This window comes from Pseudorca crassidens, chromosome 3 (assembly GCF_039906515.1).
Source record: "Pseudorca crassidens isolate mPseCra1 chromosome 3, mPseCra1.hap1, whole genome shotgun sequence".
Lineage (NCBI taxonomy): Eukaryota > Metazoa > Chordata > Mammalia > Artiodactyla > Delphinidae > Pseudorca > Pseudorca crassidens.
In genome coordinates this window covers 88,153,626-88,174,627 of record NC_090298.1, presented here as the reverse complement: position 1 = coordinate 88,174,627, position 21,002 = coordinate 88,153,626, and the positions used below count along the sequence as shown (strand labels likewise).

Sequence of the window (21,002 nt, the reverse complement as noted above, 5' to 3'; positions counted from 1 at the left end):
AGCACTGTTCATACTTTTTGTTTTAAATCTGTAGGGTTGTTTTTGTCTTGTTGCATTTTTTCTTCTGCTTGAAGATATATCTATTATTCAAATATAAAAGTGACTTAGGAAAGGACATCCTAAAGTTTATTTAGAAATTCACCAAGCCACATACTAATGCATCTCTAATGGGGACATTTCTTTTCACACCTCTAAGGTGATTGAGCCTGTCCTTTAAAGTGAGATTTGCAAACCAGTGTCTGGCAGCTCCAATTAGCTTCATTTGGATTTGAAACACATCACAAACAGTAACAAGGTCTCCTAGGACACTCCTCTTTGCAAGCAATGTAGTCATATTTCCTCATTAGTTCTTTTCAATTGTCACTAATGCCATGTTCCAGCTTTTGAGTTGGAGACAAAAAACATAAAAATTTGGTATGTATGTAGAATGGCCATTGTTTTCTATAATTCAAGGCTCTTTTGAATTCCTTTGATAGTTTTGAAGCTTACACAGCTTAATTCATTAACCTTTACCCTTCACATAAATCAGGTTACCAGGAATCTATTGCTAGGGAGACAGATTTTTCCCTCCACTGAAACTAAGTAATGCCTTCTCTTTTTTTAAAAAAAACAAACCCTATATTGATCACAAAAGTACCTTTTTACTGTTTTTCATATTTCATCAAATGTTTTAGGTGCATTTTAGAACGTTATCAAAAGCAAGTGAGCATAAAACCACATTATTATAAAAAATAATTCTGGACGCTTTGGACACTTTGGAGCAGGTTTTCTGGCCCTTTTCACTGTTCTAACGGAGTTTATACATAATATGTACTCAACAGCTGTTACTCAGGAATTTACAGTGGTTGCAATTTTTTAATTCTCTTCAGAACCCTGCCAAAACATAAAAGCAAGAAAATAATCTGAGGGGAGGCAATTCAGAATGAACTAAAATATATTTAAATGAACCTAGGACATTTCATTTGGATAAATTTTTCATATAGGCCCTCATTTTTATAAAGAATGATGATGTGGGACTTCGAAGAAGATAGGGGTTGTTCTGTGGTTTCATGCAGGTGAAAATAGAATGTATGTCTTCTGATTCTTTATTCACTCTTGTTAAAACATGTCTCCTCTTGTTTCTCAGAACTCAGAAAGGTGGTTTAGTAGGCTTGTGTTTGATGTTCATGGGCTACTTTAACAATATTTGATATTCTTCTGCATTTTTCCACTATGCCATATTCCTATATTATGAATTTGTTCTTAATAATCTTACAGATTATTACTTTCCCTAAGGATATTGTTCTTTTCCCAAGTTTCGTAATTCCTTAGGTTGCATGCATGAAATAGAAAATCTTCGAATGCACTGACCCATAGAAAATGTTGGTCATATGGTATTCTGAGGTTTATCCTTAGGGATGGTGGGGACGGGTAGGGGGATAATGGGAAAATTTTGAATTCTGGATTCTGAGTTTAGGAATTCATGGCTTACCCCTAGGGACAAAACTATAATTAATCACTGAGATTAATGCATATTCTCGTATTTGATATCTGTGAATAGGAGAGGGGATGGAGAAGCAAAGGTTTTAAATGTGGTCTTTGGTTCTTTCACTCTCCTCACAGACCATGACTTTGCAAACATTCCTCCCATTTTTGGGTATCATTTTTAATACCCCTTAAAAATTTACATGAATACCTGTAGTCAAGGTGTAAATAATTACTAAGCCTTGTTTGTTGCCTGCATACAGTCTATGCAGTGAACTGGGAAATTCTCTGATGTTAATACACTAAAGGCCACAACTAAAGCCAAGACTCTTGAAACAGAGTAGATTTAGAGTAAATGTGGTCAACAGACTTGTGTTAGGGTACCTCCTGTAAATATATTCTAGAATGGACTCTAAAAGTTTTAGAAGGAAAGGACAGTCACCAGCGTGGTCTCTCATCATGACTTGCTATCACTACAAGCTGCCTGGGAAACTAGGTAGGCCTAGACGAATCACAGGACTTAAGACACTAGCCAGGGACCTGATGTGGGGTTCCATTTTCACCAATTTGCAGTAACAGGATAATATAAACCACTTCCATTTTCAACTCTCAAAAAAACAGCTATTTTACCTATTTATTTGAACCACTCAATTTTGTGTGTTAATATGATATTGAGTTTCAGTCCAGGTTCACAGAACTTGGGACTTCTCAAATATCACATCCATGAAATATGTGATATTTAAATTAAAAAAATAATTTTTGCCAAAAATCTTCCAGGGAATACTTTTTTTTCCTCCATGAATTCCTATTTGCGGAATAGTTTTACGTTGTGCATAACTTCTAGCACACTGGCTGTGATTACAGGGTAATTAAAAGTATTTGGAAAACCTTATGTGACTGAACTTTTTTCTTTTTGCGGTATGCGGGCCCTCCACCGCTGCGGCGCCTCCCGCTGCGGAGCACAGGCTCCGGACGCGCAGGCCCAGCGGCCACGGCCCACAGGTCCAGCCGCTCCGCGGCACGTGGGATCCTCCCGGACCGGGGCACGAACCCGTGTCTCTTGCATTGGTAGGCGGGCTCCCAACCACCGCGCCACCAGGGGAGCCCGTGACTGGACTTTTAAAAACAGAGCAAGTGCTTGCTTCGGCAGCACATACACTAAAATTGGAATGATACAGAGAAGATTAGCATGGTCCCTGCGCAAGGATGACACACAAATTCATGAAGCGTTCCTTATTTTTTAAATAATTAATTAATTAATTAAAAAAACATTTAAACAAAAGAACAAAAATCCTAGGTGATCCTTTGTAAAAGCAAAGTGCTTTTCTCTTATGTTTCTCTTTTTTTTCCTCCAAAAGATATGTACTGTACTGTTTTTTATTTCTTAATCACATGTTTTCTCTTGGCTATTGCCCCTTGAGTAAGCTAAATATATGTGTAATATCTATTCATAACTTTCTCTGTCATGTAGGGAGGAAACCTGATGCTCAAGGCCTTTCATCAGTTTTAGGACAGTTTTTATCCAGTGATTGATTATCTGATTTTATGTGAATACCGGTTTTTGTTGCCTATGAAATAGCATTTGATCTGGCTTGTACACTGAAATCAATTTGTGTTTGCTGTCTGTAGTCTGCTCTGTGTGTCTTTAATGTTCTCGTGTGCTTGTAGCATACCTATTAATATAGAATCAAGTGGCAGGAACACAAATAGAATATTGTATTTGCTTAGAGTTTTTCCATAATCAGATGTAAAATCAGGTGTTTTGAACTATTTGAAAAGACCATGAGAACAAAATAAATGATATGAACATTATTTCTGCACTAACTTATTTCATTTTGTGGTGGTCATACAAAATGTTGGATCTGCTAACTTTTTTGGTAGGTAATGGAGGAGGACAGAGAGCTATGCATATTCGATACAGTAGAAAGTAGACTTTTTATTAACTATTTATAATATAATCATCTAGGACCTTTATTTTATCCTTAGTATGTGAAAATTAGTTTTTAAAGTCATATGTAAAACATGGTGGTTGCCTGTAATGTTTTATTTTCCCTTTTTTTATGGCTTTATTCAAATATTACAGTAAAGCGAAATGACACGGAATTAGGTTTAAAAATTTCCCTTCATAATAACCTGTATCAATCATAATTACATTGTTACTGTTTTAAGTTTTCTGTTGTAACCATGGAAGAGCTTACCCATTTTTATCATATACCTTTTTTTTTTTAAATAGCCAAAAAAATGTCTATTCAGTTACTCTGAGGAACTTAGAAATGTTTATCATTCCATTAAAACAATATTCTATAAAAATATTTTTAAAAGAAAAATATGTCTTCTCTATAATTAATTTAACCTTCAGTAATAAATTATGTGAAGTAAAATTGTATAAAATTTCCTGACATTTTATGAAGATACTTACAAATAAGCCAGACAGCAAATAAAATATCTGGAAGACAGAGATGGATACTCAGTAATTTTTTGATGGATTACACACATAGGTATCAAATTACTTGATCCTTACTTTCTAGAAAAGGTTAATGACTCTTTTTGCTTTTACCCTTTTACTTAACAGTTATTTATAAAGATTAAAACAGGAGCTGCATTGAAGGATGCATCTGCCAATGTGTCGGTTTGACTGTACAGGTTTTTCTGATAATTCAGGGGACTGAGCCACACTGTTAATCATTGTTTTCAAAGTTCATTCAATTCTGTACTACATGTTCCACTACGGCCATTAGAGCAGAGTACACCATTCAAAAACCTTTTAACTGAAATGAAACCAGAAAAGACTTTAAATCTTACATATCTATATCTATATTATGAATATGGCCTGTATGTATGCAACAATTCATTTAAAATGTTAAGAGTAAAACATTTTAAAGTAAAAGATTTTAAAGTTCTTATGTGTACGATTTTTCTTTCATCTTTAATCAGTGTTACAGATTTTGAAAACATTTTTATTTTGAATAAAATTTCACAAAATGTGTACTTCAGTGTTATCAAAGTCCATCATTAATAATTAAACAATGAGCAATATTACCATTCTTTTATAATAACCATCTGTCTATATTCTACACTTTAATTACATTATTTTTTATGTAAATAACATATGTTCATTATATAGCACATGTTTACTAATCCTTTATTACCAAATGTAACACTACTCTTACAGGAATATCTCTCTTTCATCACTTTGGTTTTAAAAGATGTGCTAGTCATAAATGTATTTAATTAAAGTCATTTAGGTATTAGAGCACTTGAGTTTAAAGCAGGGAATATAATACCTTTTCCTGAAACACCTTGAAAGAGGTTTGTTGAAAGGAGAGAGCTGTGGCATTCATCAAACGCTGACCTCTTCCTGTTACCGTCCTGGCCAAACTCTTGCTAATTTAACTTGAAACGCATTAGTGTAACTCACCATTTTTTGTATGTGTTTTAGGTGTGTGGAGGTCATTGCAAAGGAAGGACAAAACCTGAAAGAGCTGTATTTGGTGTCCTGTAAAATCACAGATTATGGTATGTAATGAGCCATTGTCCTAATCATTTTCAAGAATAAAAAGGTACAAGATCTTTGAAAGCTTTTTTAAAAGAAATCAAAAGCTACTAACTCATAGAGACTATGAGTTTTATCTTTACTTGTAGTCTCTGATCACACCCCCCCCGAATCAAGAAATCATGAAAATGGAACCAGAGTAAAAATGAACATGTATATCAGTTTATCACCACATGTAATCATACACACATATGTGCACATGCACATACACACTCACATAGGATTAAAAAGTATGGCTAAAATTGCTGTATGATGAAAATAAATACTAGGATAATTACATATTTGATATAATAAATATAAAGTAAATATTACATTGAGTTGATTTGCTTAATGTCATGTAAAATGCATTCTTGTGCCATTCCAAATGCCAACCTTCTTAATGCCTTAAATTCTTTAAAACGCTGGAAACTTCCAATAGGAAGTTCAGATATACAGGAAGTAAAGGGTATACATTTGTTTGTAAGAGTTTAAATTATCTTAATTTTAAATATCCCTTTAAAGTGGAGAAAAGCAAGTTGTTTTTTAAAAATATGAAAAGTATGAAATCATCCTATTGGAGTAATAAAGAAAAGTAAGCTAGCCTTTCCTTTTTCATTCAGCTTTATATATTTTTTCCTATTAATTTGCATATGTAATCTAAATACAGCATTTTAACTAATTATTTGGCTTTATGGGAGACTAAAATGGCTTCCATTTTTCTTTTCTGATTTTTAAATTTGTTCCTTTAAACTGGAGAATATGCTTTCTGCCTTGAAGGGAACTAATAATACATTACGTTTTTTATTGTTAACTCCAACATATGCTAATAACCGACTCCAATCCTAAGATGTCATACTGACCATCTGCCCTGGGTGGGAGAGTTGTATTTTATCAGCTACTAAATTCATCCTTTGGAAAAATTCTGTGGAAGCTGTAACAAAAAATAACATAAAGGATTTGGCTTGAAAACCCTAATTTCTTTTCAAAGTTTACTTTTTGAGAATGGTAAATGTCTTACATGGATTTATCTATAATGTTTCTGGGTTGTTGTCTTTTTCCTAATTACACCATGAGAAAGGAGTGTTTTGATATATTTTCTTTTTACTTGTAGTTTGTTTTCTGGTTTGGCATATTAGATTGCCACTTAGATACAGTAACTCTAAAACCTCCAATATCTCCCTATTGTCTAGGCTTTAGAGTGTTCTCTCTGCCCAACACAGGGCATATCCTCCATACCTGTAGATTTGTTAATTAACTAGTACATTCATACGTTGCAAACTCTTTACTTGGCATTCAAGATCCTTTACCATTAGTCTCCTACCTGCCCCTCCAACCTTACTTTATATTTCTCCCTTTTACCTGTTTGCTGTCAATGTCAGATTGCTAATTGCCAGGAGAGCTATGGATTAAGTTCCTTAGAACTCTTCAAGGTCCTGCAGTGGAAAATGTTGCTAAAGTTACACTCTGTCCCAGTACCAGTTAAGTTAGCCAGTGCAAAGAAGTGTTCCAGAAGATACGGAAAAGAGAAAAAGCTTTGGACTTGGGACAGATCTGGGATCGAGTTCTGTTTTCATTCCTTGTTCTTTGGCCTTAGGGAAGTTCCTTTGCGTCTCTGAGACTGTTTCCTCATTTGTGAATTGACTTCATGCTCCTGTGTGTACCTGGTACCTAGTCTAATGATTAGCACAATGTATACTGCTGAGAAAAATTGCTTTCCTACAGGAGTGGGACAGAGAAAAGATTCACACAAAATTCTTCTACCTCCTTTCCTTTCCTTGGAAGGAAGGAAGGTTTATTGCTATTGTTTATTGCTGTTGTTTAGTGATATTCTCAGGTTCTGATATTTTGAGATCTCAGGACTTTTTTTCTCCTGATGAGGTGAAAACAGTTAGAACTTTGCCCATGTGGTTTGCATTTATTCCTATCTCTGAATTATTTAGGTCAGCGGTTCTCAACCCTCTCTGCACATTAGGATCACCTGGGGAGTTTCTAAAGCATTCAGATGCCTGAACCTTACACAAGACTAATTAAATCAGAATTTCTAGGAGGTGGTGCCCAGGCAATAAAACCTGTCTAAGTGTTGTCAATGTCAGCCAAAGTTGAGAACCACTGATCTAGTCTAGTTGAGAGGAAGTAGAAGTGAAAATTTTGAGGACTTCCTTACTCCACCCAGACATGAAATCTATCACGGTTTTTTTCATACCTCAGTCCCTCCAGCTTTCAAGCTCTCTGCCCCACCTAGTCTCTCTTCCTTCTTCTGTGAGGTTTTAGGTGTTCTAAGGATTTGTGATGAAAGTCTCTGTGCATCTGTTGGTTCTGTTTTTTCAAAATGTTTGGGCACAGTTGAGGATGAGGGGGAAAGGTCAATAGTTTATGAGATTTTACTATAATTGCTACTTGATTTTAAAATTAAAAGAAGTTACTAAACACTCAGCTCAGTGCATCTTTTTTCCTCTGGTACCATGCCAATAACACGTGAACAATTTTTGTCAAAAAGACAGCAAGAAAGATTCTTCATTGTAACCAGAGAAACGGTATGTTATTGGAGGTCATTGCTCTACTAGGGGAGGCTGTGATCCCTTGCCCTGTGTTAATTATAAATTTTAAGAAGGAAAAGCAGATGCTTTCTTCCTTCTTTAACTGGATAATTAAAGACATATTCTGTGGGACTTTTTGATTTTTGAGGCTACTTAGAAATTGTAAAATTTGATGTACACCTGATACCAGGGGAATTTCATCCTTCAAGAGACTACTCCCTAATTCTGCTTCCTATTGCTTTGCTCATATTCTAGCTAGTCTTCTCCTCACCTCCTTTTTCTTTGGTGCTGTGTTCGTACATGCATTCAGTACTGTATCCTGAGGTTTTTGAAGTGTTTTTGCAGGATGCATTGATTCAGAAACAGCAGCTCTCCTGGCTTATCATTTGTAATTTTTCTCAAGATTCTCACAGTTGTTGAGTGTAGTATTATAGTACTTAGCAACACCTGCCCAGGCTGTTAGGAAGCTATGTTCATTTTTTTAAAATTAATTTATTTATTTTTGGCTGCATTGGGTCTTTGTTGTGGTGCATGGGCTTCTCATTGCGGTGGCTTCTCTTGTTGTGGAGCACGGGCTCTAGGCGCACAGGCTTCAGTAGTTGTGGCACACAGGCTTAGTTGCTCCGCAGCATGTGGGATCTTCCCGGACCAGGGCTCAAACCCATGTCCCCTGCATTGGCAGGCGAGTTCTTAACCACTGCGCCACCAGGGAAGCCCAGTTATGTTCATTTTAATTGATATATGATACAGTTGTCATGAAGAAAACTATCATTCTAATAGTTTTCTTATTCCCCAGATTGAACATAGATCTTTATGGTAAAGGATAACAATTATAAACAAATCAATAATTCAGGCACAGCTAAATGGAAAATACAGTCTTGGGAAATTGCTCCCTAAAGAGAAATCTAATATTGTCACTCTTCTGTCACTAAACAAATAAATGTTATAGGTAGTATCGTGGGGAAAAAACTCAAACTGAGAGAAGTAGGTTAGAATTCGCCTCTTCTTTTTTTTTCCTGTACGCGGGCCTCTCACTGCTGTGGCCTCTCCCGCTGCGGAGCACAGGCTCCGGACGCGCAGGCTCAGCGGCCATGGCCCACGGGCCCAGCCGCCCCGCGGCACGCGGGATCCTCCCGGACCGGGGCACGAACCTACGTCTCCTGCATCGGCAGGCGGACTCTCAACCACTGCTCCACCAGGGAATCCCCGCCTCTTCTTTTCTTTGTGACCTTGAGCAAGTTACTTAACCTCTTAGTTTTGTCATCTGTTAAGCACATGATAATACACACCATAAAAGGTAGTGGAAATGAATATAAAACATCTGTGTTGTGCCTGGTGGCATAGTGGACACTCACTAAGTGGCAGTTTTTATAATTATAGAATCATCTCTTTTTCTGAAGAAGAATTAGCCCTCCTCCTCCAAGTGTGGCTTTCTGTTTATGGGAATCATTATTTAGAAGTTTGACCTGTATTAGTCTATACATGCCTAGTTGACTTCCACACCTAAGCTATCTAAACCAGATTCTTATTAGCGGGGAATAAAAAGAAATATGCAAAAAAAAAAAAAGAAATATGCAGCAAAAAGTATAAAATCTTTAATTTGTCTCCCTATCTTAGGTTTCTTCCCTATCTCTTCTCTATGTTACCTTCATTTTTGTTTGGATAATTTTCTCTTGGCTTCCCGTATGCTTTTGTTTTTTGTTCTTATAATAATTTATCAACTAATAATTTCCAGCCAACCTTTCTGCTCACCTTCAAACACTTTTCTGTTGAAAATTCTCCTCCTTCAGAACAGTGTATCCTTAGAATTAAAGGGAAAACAACTTGTATCATTCAAGCCTACAGAGGTCAGAGCCAGTCTTACTCCAGCTGCAAGGCATAGAACATGTGGTATAGTAAATGGGATGGATGAATAAAGCCCGTATCTCCATTAGCATCTCCGTAGTGAAGGTTACCAGTGTGACCCTGTGTCAGGGAGCAGTTGTAAAAAGGACCCAGGTTCCTTTCTGGGTTGTTATCACATTTCCTTTGACTTTATTTAGCACTCCTCAGGGCCCTTGAAATACACTCTAGAGGATATCTTTTTGCTTCCCATCTCAAGTTGTCAAATAACCTTTTAATTAAAGAGGACTGTAAACACTCAACTACTGACATCGATGTCTGGGGCCTACAAGTCTCTGACAACCCACAGGCTCATCTGGGCCGCTCCACATTCTCCCGTCACTCCTGCAGGCCCTGGGGCTGCTCTCTGAGGACAGTCTTTGACTGCCCCTTACTCTGCTTGCCAATGCGCTTCTGCCTGATCTGGGCCTTTTAAACCTAACCCCAAGGCTTGCCATAAAAGCTTTTGGATTGCTCTGGGCAAAAGGTCTTCCAAGACAAGGAGGTCATTTGTTCCAGTGGTTATCATGTGAGATGTCATTTCAGTTGGTCTGCCACACGACAGACGTGATGTATATTCATTCTGTTAACAAATATTGATTTAGTACCTACTATGTGCTGGGCTCTGTGCTAGAGGCAGGACATGTAGTTTCTGCATTCCTGGAGCTTTCACCCTGTTGGGATCCAGAGGACAGGGCTGGCCTGCTTATTAAAAAAAAAGAGAAAAAACGGGTAATGCATCTTCTTCCAGACAAGAAGAATGGCAGGGAGTGCCAGCAGCCATAAATCTTTGCTTTGGTCTAACCCATGCCTCACCCCAGCCTTGTTGGCCTTCTGACGCTATTGAAAGATTAATAAGTTGTACATTCGCTACCTCTTCTTGGAATACCAGACCTCTTTGGCTATTAGTTAATCCAAATTGGGATCTGGGATACATTTTCAAAATAAGCACACTGAAGAAACAAAAAGAGATCCCAAGAAGCATTCTGGGTTATACTAGTATCAGGAGTGTTTCTTTTTTTTTTTTTTTCTTGCCAAACCAACACTGATATATTATTCAAGAAAAAAATCTTATACCAAAAATAATTTTGCTCTTTCTTACACCATCTTATTTTTCATATTATTAGGTATGCATTACATACAGTGATGTTCCATTTAATATTTAATTCTTGGTTCTTTTCCTTTTATGTTTTGTTTCATTTTCAAATTGTATTTCAGACTGCTCCAAGGTTGCTGGGTAAGATTCAACTCCTTTTGTCAGCAGGAATAACTCTAATAGTTGTAAAGTGACAGAGAAGAACTTTAGAAAATACAGTTGCAAGTCAAAAAGAATGTCTTATTGTTTACTGTTGATTATTCACTTTCTCTCCATTCTGTCATTTAAATATAGATAGCTTTTATTGTTTCTAACAAAATAGTACTAAATTGCTAAATCTTCTACTGTTGCAAATTCACCTTGTTTTTATGCCCATCTTAAAAGTTATTTCTCTCCACTTCTAATTCTTTCATACCTGGAATTCCTCACTATTGTATTTATGTGTCTACTGTTATACTTAGCAAGTGTTATTTTCTCTTTTTTCTTTCTTTTCAGTAATTGTCATGATTTTTAACCAAAAAATTGGTATTTAATTATAACTGTTTTCTAAATGCTTTTTTTTTTTTTTTCCGCTCAACAGCAAAGAAATTGTTGACTTTCTTCCCTATTTCCTAGGTCATCCTAAGCCTGCAGCTATATAACCCTGAAATAAAAGACTGAACAATAACCATGCTTATCATAATAGACTTTTCATAATAGACTTTCATCTCAAATGTATTGAGAAGCACTTCCTTTTTTTTTTTTTTTTTGCGGTACACGGGCCTCTCACTGTTGTGGCCTCTCCCGTTGCAGAGCATAGGCTCTGGACGCGCAGGCTCAGCGGCCACGGCTCACGGGCCCAGCTGCTCCGCGGCATGTGGGATCTTCCCGGACCGGGGCACGAACCCGTGTCCTATGCATTGGCAGGTGGACTGTCAACCACTGAGCCACCAGGGAAGCCCGAGAAGCACTTCTTAAGACGTTTGGGTTTTTTTTAATAAATTTATTTATTTTATTTATTTATTTTTGGCTGCATTGGGTGTCCGTTGCTGCGCGTGGGCTTTCCTCTAGTTGCAGGAAGCGGGGACTACTCTTCATTGCGGTGTGCAGACTTCTCATTGCAGTGGCTTCTCATGTTGCGGAGCACGGGCTCTAGGCACGCGGGCTTCAGTAGTTGTGGCTCACGGGCTCTAGAGCACAGGCTCAGTAGTTGTGGTTCACAGGCTTGGTTGCTCCGTGGCATGTGAGATCTTCCCAGACCAGGGCTCGAACCCCTGTCCCCTGCATTGACAGACGGATTCTTAACCACTGCGCCACCAGGGAAGCCCTTAAGACATTTATTTTAGAAAAGTCTCCCATAACCAATTCAAAGGCCATCTCTAGCTTCCTATATAATAGGGTTCTTTTTTTTTGATTAAGGAATCTTCTAACTTACATGTAAAAGACGAATGGACCGGTTTCTGTGCTTGCCCCTGAACTTTCTTACACCTCCAAATACATGAATATTGTTGCTGCAAATTATTTAGTTTATTAATTTTTATAGCCAAATACTCAATTTCCATATACAACCGAATCACTAGCTAAAATATTAACTTTCCCACTTTCCTTCTCTCAACTGCTTTTAGCATTTCTAAAATAGAGTGTTTGATTTTAGTATTAATTAGCTGTTTTAGTGTTAATCTTATGAAGGAGTCCTGTTACAGATAAAAGAAATTTATCCCAAATCACATGAAAAGTAATTTTTTGGAGTTCCTATTTTTAACCCCCACTGCTTAGTACCCTTAAGTATGCAGACTAAGCATTTGTTTTCCTTGAAATATGCTGTAATATAAATAGTGTCATTATTGACCATTATCAGTATTGTATCAGCAATGAGTAGATCTAAAGGGGACTACAATAAACACCAAGATAACTGCAATAATACTAAATTTCTAGTATCCCACAAAATAAACAATCTTCTAATGTTTAAAACTTCTTAAAAATAGAAATTTTGAGTGGTAGTGAGTCCTCTATTACAAGAGTTATTCACACCGAGACAATCTCTCGAAAAGAATATGGAAAGATGGAAGCACTAGGTAAGGAATTGACGTACATAATGTTTAAATTTCTTTCTAATCCTGGGATTTATACTGGACCAGTTCCATTTTTGTTTCATTCAGCAAATGTTTACTGTATGTGTACTAGCTGGGTGCTGAGGAGAATACAGAGATGGGTGAGAAGTATATACGCTTACATAGAGAAAGAAGACATAAGCAGTGAAAATGTTTTCCAACATATTAAGCAACATGATGGTGTCAATTTTTTTTTTTAACAAATAGGCCCTACAAGATGTAGGGGCTCAGGAGGACAAGGTCATAAGAGGCTGAAATCTTTGGGGAAGGATTTTTGTTGGAGGAGGCATGGGAGGACAGATATGAGAAGCAAGGGCATTTGAGGTAGTACAGCCTTAGGAAAGACTCAGAGCAAGAGCAGGTGTCTGAATGGATGAGTTTGTATGCATTGGTTAATCTAAAGAAAGAGCAGAAATCATCCAAAGTGATTACGTGCACACACAGGCAAATTTTGAAGAAACCTTATGAAAATATTCTAGTTGAAAATTCAGGGTAAGTTCCAACTTTCATCTAGACTTTTCCTGTCTTATTCACCATTCCCATGGTAACAACTTCACTTAACATATATAAAAGGAAACACTACTTTGGGTTTTAACTACTAATCAAGTACCCAGTTCAATTGACAGAAGTCAAGTGTACATTTTCATAATAATATAATAGAATAGTTACCATTTATTGGATATTTTCTGTGGGGCATTATTCATTTAATCCCCTTAGATATGGACTGTTAGTATTCAAGCCTAGAGATGTGGAAACTGCGGCTAGGAAACCCTCAGGTTCACACTGTCTGTGAATAACCATATGGTATAGATTCAGTGTTAAATATCTCTTGGATAGCCACTCATAGGTCAGTGATATACTTAGTAGTATTTATTACTAGAAAGCTTTGTTGGATTTTCCCGGTTGTCAAAGCTTAAACAAAGGAAACTGAATCCCATGATAACCATGTTTGTCCATCTGTGTGTAAAAAAACAATGTCGCAAAGCAGCTACCCCATGAGATCTAATTATATAGTTATAGAACTTAATAGGTTTAATGTGCTTATTCACTATAACTTTGTTGTGCTGCCACCAAATATCAGTTATATTCTATGATTAAACATTCCCTAGCTGGAAGATAGAGACTCTCATTGATATTGTGTATTCATGTATTCAATAAATGTTTTCTTAATTATTTCAAAACTGTATATAATTCTTCATGAGTTAAAATTTTTTCCTATACTCTCCTTCTAAATTATTACCAAAAGCTTATGAAGGAAGCAGAAATATTACTTTTTTAATAGATGAGAAAATTGAGCCCAGACAGGTTTTAATTAATTAACAAAACTGGAACTATAATCTCCTCACTCCAAATCGTTTACTGGATTATGTGCAGATAACTTCTTAAATTTCTCTGCTTTTCATATAGAAATAATTTCTTCATTTAAATGATCCTTTAAAAGCAATTTTAGTTAATGCCAAATGACATGTTTCATAGCATTTTTTTAACATCTTTATTGGAGTATAATTGCTTTACAATGGTGTGTTAGTTTCTGCTTTATAACAAAGTGAATCAGCTATACATATATCCCATATCTCCTCCCTCTTGTATCTCCCTCCCATCTTCCCTATCCCACCCCGCTAGATGGTCACAAAGCACCGAGCTGATCTCCCTGTGCTATGCAGCTGCTTCCCACTACCTATCTATTTTACATATGGTAGTATGTATAAGTCCATGCCACTCTCTCACTTTGTCCCAGGTTACCCTTCCCCCTCCCCGTGTCCTCAAGTCTATTCTCTACATCTGCGTCTTTATTCCTGTCCTGCCCCTAGGTTCTTCAGAACCATGGTCTTGTTTATGGTTTCCTTTGCTGTGTAAAAGCTTTTAAGTTTCATTAGGTCCCATTTGTTTATTTTTGTTTTTATTTCCATTTCTCTAAGAGGTGGGTCAAAAAGGATCTTGCTGTGATTTATGGCAAAGAGTGTTCTGCCTATGTTTTCCTCTAAGAGTTTGATAGTTTTTGGCCTTACATTTAGGTCTTTAATCCATTTTGAGTTTATTTTTGTATGTGGTGTTAGGGAGTGATCTAGTTTCATTCTTTTTCATGTAGCTGTCCAATTTTCCCAGCATCACCTATTGAAGAGGCTGTCTTTTCTCCACTGTATATTCTTGCCTCCTTTATCAAAAATAAAGTGACCATATGTGTGTGGGTTTATCTCTGGGCTTTCTATCCTGTTCCATTGATCTATATTTCTGTTTTTGTGCCAGTACCATACTGTCTTGATTATTGTAGCTTTGTAGTATAGTCTGAAGTCCAGGAGCCTGATTCCTCTAGCTCCGTTTTTCTTCTCAATATTGCTTTGGCTATTCAGGGTCTTTTGTGTTTCCACATACAAATTGTGAAATTTTTTGTTCTAGTTCTGTGAAAAATGCCATTGGTAGTTTGATAGGGATTGTATTGAATCTGTAGATTGCTTTGGGTAGTATAGTCATTTTCACAATGTTGATTCTTCCAATCCAAGAACATGGTATATCTCTCCATCTGTTTGTATCATCTTTAATTTCTTTCATCAGTGTCTTATAGTTTTCTGCATACAGGTCTTTTGTCTCCTTAGGTAGGTTTATTCCTAGGTATTTTATTCCATTTTTTTAAAGTACAGATATTTCTAAAGATACACAGTTGTACCATTCTCAAAAACATAAGCAATTGTTCTCTTCTTTAAGTTCTTCCTTAAACCTGGGCTCAGAAGTTCCCGGGGCCTCAGAGTCATCACCTGCATCAGGTGCCCCTTACTTTTCTTCCCTTAGGAGAGCCTCTTCCGAGAATGTCCTCTGAGAAGTCAAAATTGAATCTCTCTTCAATGTGGCTTTGCTCTCTGCCTCCTTTATGCTGTTTAGCATCAGTGCTCCTCATTTTCTGAAATATCATGAGAAGTAGGAGCCGAAAGGGGGTAAAAACCCAAGGGCTGCATCTCTTCCTTCTAAAGCAGTAAATTATATCTACAAGTGCTCTCTTAGGGTCTCACCTTCTCTTTAAGATAATTTAAGATAATTATGCCCTCCCCAGCTGTGTGTTTGACTAAATCTCCTTCACTATTTACTGGTTAATTAGCCTACTTAAGACACTTGGCATCTGATTTATTTTGGGGGAAAAAAAAACAACGGAAAAGCAAAACAAAACAAACGTCCACCAAGTTTCCCATTAGAAAATGATAGTAATGCTCATAGCAAAATATAAATTAAACATTAAACTAGGGCTTCCCTGGTGGTGCAGTGGTTGAGAGTTCGCCTGCCGATGCAGGGGACATGGGTTCGTGCCCCAGTCTGGGAAGATCCCACATGCCGCGGAGCGGCTGGGCCCGTGAGCCATGGCCACTGAGCCTGCACGTCCGGAGCCTGTGCTCTGCAGCGGGAGAGGCCACGACAGTGAGAGGCCCGCGTAACGCAAAAAAACAAAACAAAACAAAACAAAAAAAACATTAAACTAATTGATTTTACTGTATGTCTTTCACAAATTAGTCTCACATTGTTATATCCATTAACACTGGTAGGATTAAACCTTACCAGAAGTTCTTTCTCTTTTTATTTATTAGCAGGATTTCCTTATTATTAAGAGCAACTTTCCTTTATTGACTTCTTGGTTTACTTGAGTTCAATTTATATAGGAAAGGAAGGAATGATACTTTCTCTTTATTTATCAGTTTCTAAAATGCTAATTTCATTTCCATAATTCTTCCAAGGTGACCAATGAGGTGTTGTTGTTGCTTTTGTTTAAGTATTATTATAAACTCAATAATCCATTGCAGTTATTTTTAAATTGATAACTCAAATTGTCCTATCTTTTGGTAGTACAAGCTTCTTCAAAATGGTTCCCCTGTCCATTTGACATAGACTGATTATGTCAAGATATGCCCGGCTCATCTTGTGCATTTCATGCTGGAGACATGGCATCAGCCGTTTTTCTAAAGAACTTTGGTTCTTGAATGAATTAGGCTTTTTAAAAAAATGTATCTTCGAAGTCTATGCTGCTCTCTGAATCTTACATCACAGTATTTTCTGTATTTTAAGCCTCCAGCTTAAAACCTATTTTAGATCTCATCACAAGTCCAACTTTTCCATTACAACTCAGTAACATCAGCCCCCTGGGTTTTAGAGAATCCTCATTTAGGGATTCTCAACACACTAGAAATTTCTAGTTCCTTACACAGGCATACCTCATTTTATTTTGCTTTGCCTTATTGCACTTTGTAAATACTGCGATATTTACAAATTGGAGGTTTGTGGCAACCCTATGTCGAACAAGTCTATTGGCACCATTTCTCCAACACATTTGCTCATTTTGTGTCTGTGTGTTGCATTTTGGTAATTCTCAGAATGTTTCAAACTTTCCCTTTATTACTTTATTTCTTATTGTGATCTGTGATCAGTAATCTTTGACGTTCTACTATGACTCACTGAAAGCTCAGATGATGGTTAGCATTTTTTAGCAATAAAGTATATTTTAATTAAGTTATCTACCTTGGTTTTTTTAAACATAATGCTATTGCACACATAATAGACTACATTATAGTATAAACATAACCTTTATACGCACTGGGAAACCAAAAAATTCGTGTGACTTGCTTTATTGCAATATTCACTTTATTGTGGTGGTGTGGAACCTACCCTGCAATAGCTCCGAGGTATGCCTGTATCCAACACTCTCTTAATTCTACCCACATTTTCTGCTTTTGGAGAAATTAGGAGTGGAACTTGGGAAGGAGAGGTACTTTTACATTTTAGCTACCCCATCAATTTTCTGGGGATTTCCTTCTAATTTTGTCTCAGATATTCTGCATTTGTTTTAAGTAAGTCCTAAAATATGACCTCTTGGACCCATTTGGAAATACGTAGAAAAGTGTTCAGACTGTATGGTGTTACATAATCTTATTCAGGGCTTTTAAACTTCCTTGTTCTACTGTGAAAAATACATTTTGCATTTAAAGTGCTTGTTGGATTTTCACTAAAGTTATTTCATCGCTTACTAGAGTGACTAGCAGTTTGTAAAACACTGCTCTATTTCATCTCCTTCAAAGTATAAATAAAAACTAGACCTCTCAGTCAGTGACCTGCTTAAGAGCAGGAAACTGGTGGATTTCCTTGATACAAAATGGACACTGTTCTTGAGGTAGAAGGTGCCAACCTTCCCAAGCTCATCAAATCCAGTGTGTTGATCTTATTATCTATGAAATAAGGAGTTAATATTCCTTTCCTCTCATATCTTTGGGAGTAAGAGAATCGAATAGATTCCCTTTATGATTTCACTTTAGGATAGATATTAAATGGAACTTTCACTTGAGGCAGAAAGTTAGTTTGGTTAATTTAATTTCCTAATTAAGTCAAACTTACTTTTAACTTGAATATGAAACTATTCATTTTAGCCCATATCCTAAAACATTGCCTTGGCTTTTTAAGACTCAGTCAATGAGAATTTGTCTGTCAAATGTTTTCCTTTTCTTGGGTTTATCTGCATGACATTAAATAAATAGTTTGAACTTTTCAACTTTTCAAACAGTTGTGTTGAGTTTGATGTGACTGATCCAGCCTATGTGCCTCTGTATGCAGTGCATGCCCAATGCCTGAAAGCAACTTGTCTTTCATTGAGAATGACTGAGTATGGGCAGAGAAAAGGAGATTTTAAAAATTAGAAATAAGAAGTAAACAAAAAAGTTCTCTCTGTCTTCAGGGAGTTATGGTACTCTTCTATTTTATATATATTAATATGTATGGCTTTTTTAAATGAACTACCTTCATACTGGTATAATGTAAATTTTGCTTGCCAAAAATATTTTATATGGTAAATAATTCTTAGAAGCGGAAAAAAAAAGTATGTAGAAAACTAGCTAAGTAATGTTTGATGAGTGATACTTGTAATATATTTTTAATCATCTCTATCACTTTCTTAGGTTAAATTTCCCATTTTCTTTCTTTCTATTATCTCTTTCCTCACATACGGCTCTAGGAGCTTCTCCAAGAAAGCAGTTTTGCTTTGAAGATATTTCACTTCCTCTCATAAAGGATTCTTCTGTTCTTTTAGATTTGAAATCACAATAATGCCCTCATAGGATCCAGCCCCTTCTTCTGCCCTCTGTTTGAGAATCTTTCTGAAGTCAGCCTTGGAAAGTCAGATTTGGAGATTTGAAGTCCAGAGGTGCTTCTCTGGGGTACTGAGGATGAGACAGTCATGCAGGAAGCAGCTCATGACCAAGACAAAACCATCTAGAATAACACTTTCTGAACATACTTGAGGAGAATATATTTGAAATTTTAAATCATTTATATCCTATAGTAACCAAAAACTTCTTTTAAATGAATGAGAATACAGTAATCTCCCTTATTCATGATTTCAGTTACCCACAGTCAACCTTGGTCCAAAAATATTAAGTGGAAAATTCCAGAAATAAAGTTTGTAAGTTTTAAATTTTGTGCCTTTCTGAGTAGCGTGATGAAATCTTGCACTGTCCCACTCCATCCCACCCAGGAGGTGAATTATCCCTTTGCCCAGTGTGTCCAGGTTGCTTACTGTACCCACCCATTAGTCATAGTAGCCCTTTCAGTCCTCAGATGATTATTGGAGTATAACAGTGCTTGTGTTCAAGGAACTCTTATTTTACTTAATAATGGCCCCAAAGTTGCAAGAGTAGTGATGATGGCAATTTGGATACTCTGTTACTGTGCCTAAAATAATAAATTAAACTTTATCATAGGCATGTATGTATAGGAAAAAACATAGTATATGTAAGGTTCGGTGCTATCCAAGGTTTCAGCATCCTCTGGGGGTCTTGGAACGAATCCCCCACAGATAAGGAGGGACTACTGTTATATCTATGTATTGATAATAGCACATACATATTACAATAGTATATATATGATATATATACATATATGTCAGAATAAATAAGATTCAAGCCAATTTTGAACAGCAGTAAGGAACTTAACATTTCAGCTCTACAAAATAAATGAAGAGTTTGAAATTCAATCTGTCCTATTTTATGTTGAGGCAAATGTACTTGGCTTTTCATGAGAATCATACCTTCTGCACTAGTTTACATAAGAAATTGGGTGAAATCCTCTAAAACATTCGTTTTCAACTTCGGGATTACAACACACCTTGCAATCAAGGTTTGCAAAGGATTTTCTTTCTAAAAAATTAGAAATTAGAGCAGATTCAGTGACTTCTTCTTTTCACTCACTTGGACTCTGGTAATTTCTTCTTGAGTGGCAGAAAGAGAGATAAGTTTAGCAGGCATGCTGAAATTTGCACATAATTTGTGGCTTCTTTGTTGTCAGAGCATTCGGTGTGGTACTTACCAGTATACCATTACTAATTATTTACATGCTTACAAAATATATTATTGTGAAGGCCAGTCCTTTACTCCACATAGGCATATTCTCCTAAAATTTACTTCCACAGTATTTTGGGCTTAGAGCAAATTCAGGGAATGTGCATGAGTATGTGCTACACATGTCAGTATTATCCATCACATTCATCAATCTGTGGAGGAAAACATGGATTCTAGAGCTGGGGGCACTGAGGACAAACAGGGCACCAAACACAGTACAAACCTGGAGAAAGATCCCCCACCCACCCACAAATTATGCAGAAAGGCAAATTATGTGGAAAAAGCCTTTCAATAATTATACCGCTTTTCTCACATAGCTCATACTTCATCTTTTCGTTAAACAGAATGTTGATTTGAAATCTAGTCTCTCAAATATATGAAAACATAGAATTTTTAACTTTTTATTCAAGAAAATGATTTTTATTTTTAATAGCCTATATAGCATATACCTTTAAATTAGTTATTTTAAGATACAGCATTTAAATTAGATGCCTACTGTAATTTCTTAAGGTTTCCTGATATATCGCAAGCCTCTTTAAAACAAGTTTTACATGCAGTGGGCTCTACAAATATTTACCTCGTCTTTTTCAACTTCAGGAAACCAGTTGAAAATTTTAGAATTAGACTTTGGAGCTGTGTAGTGTGTTTTCAGACTATTACAAGTCTATCCAAATCTACGACCTGCTAGGCAAGATCGAATCCCTTCCAGCTTGTGATTGTAATATATGATTTGTGCGGACTTGAGTCTGTCTCACAGATGCATTTAGTATTTTCTGAACCGAGTTTCTGTTCTGTGCCAAGCAGGTTTCTAACTGTGCGTGTTCAGTCCACTGATTGACTGACTGAGAGCTAAATTATGCTCGCTAACACATACTCAATTCCCAACTAACTACTACAGAAAAGATGGACTCCAGGCCCAAAATTGGACCCTCACTAACAAAGCCTGCTTTCTGCCGCTAGTAATACTCACACAGTGAATGAAAATTCAGTGACCTATATTCTTCCATTTAAACCCTTAAAAATTTAAATTAAAACTTTGTC

The 21,002-nt window shown here is 36.5% G+C and overlaps 1 protein-coding gene and 1 non-coding gene across 2 annotated transcripts in view; both read left to right on the top strand.

Moving 5' to 3' along the window:
* Positions 1 to 21,002, top strand: part of FBXL17 (F-box and leucine rich repeat protein 17) — a 478,320-nt gene that overhangs the window by 310,761 nt on the left and 146,557 nt on the right. Inside the window, exon 7 of the mRNA XM_067731391.1 lies at positions 4,904 to 4,980. Within this exon, the coding sequence (XP_067587492.1) occupies positions 4,904 to 4,980 (77 nt within the window). The remainder of the gene's footprint in view (positions 1 to 4,903; positions 4,981 to 21,002) is intronic.
* On the top strand, positions 2,599 to 2,705 carry LOC137222919 (U6 spliceosomal RNA). The gene has a single exon (XR_010942684.1). It is a non-coding gene; the product is annotated as a U6 spliceosomal RNA (small nuclear RNA).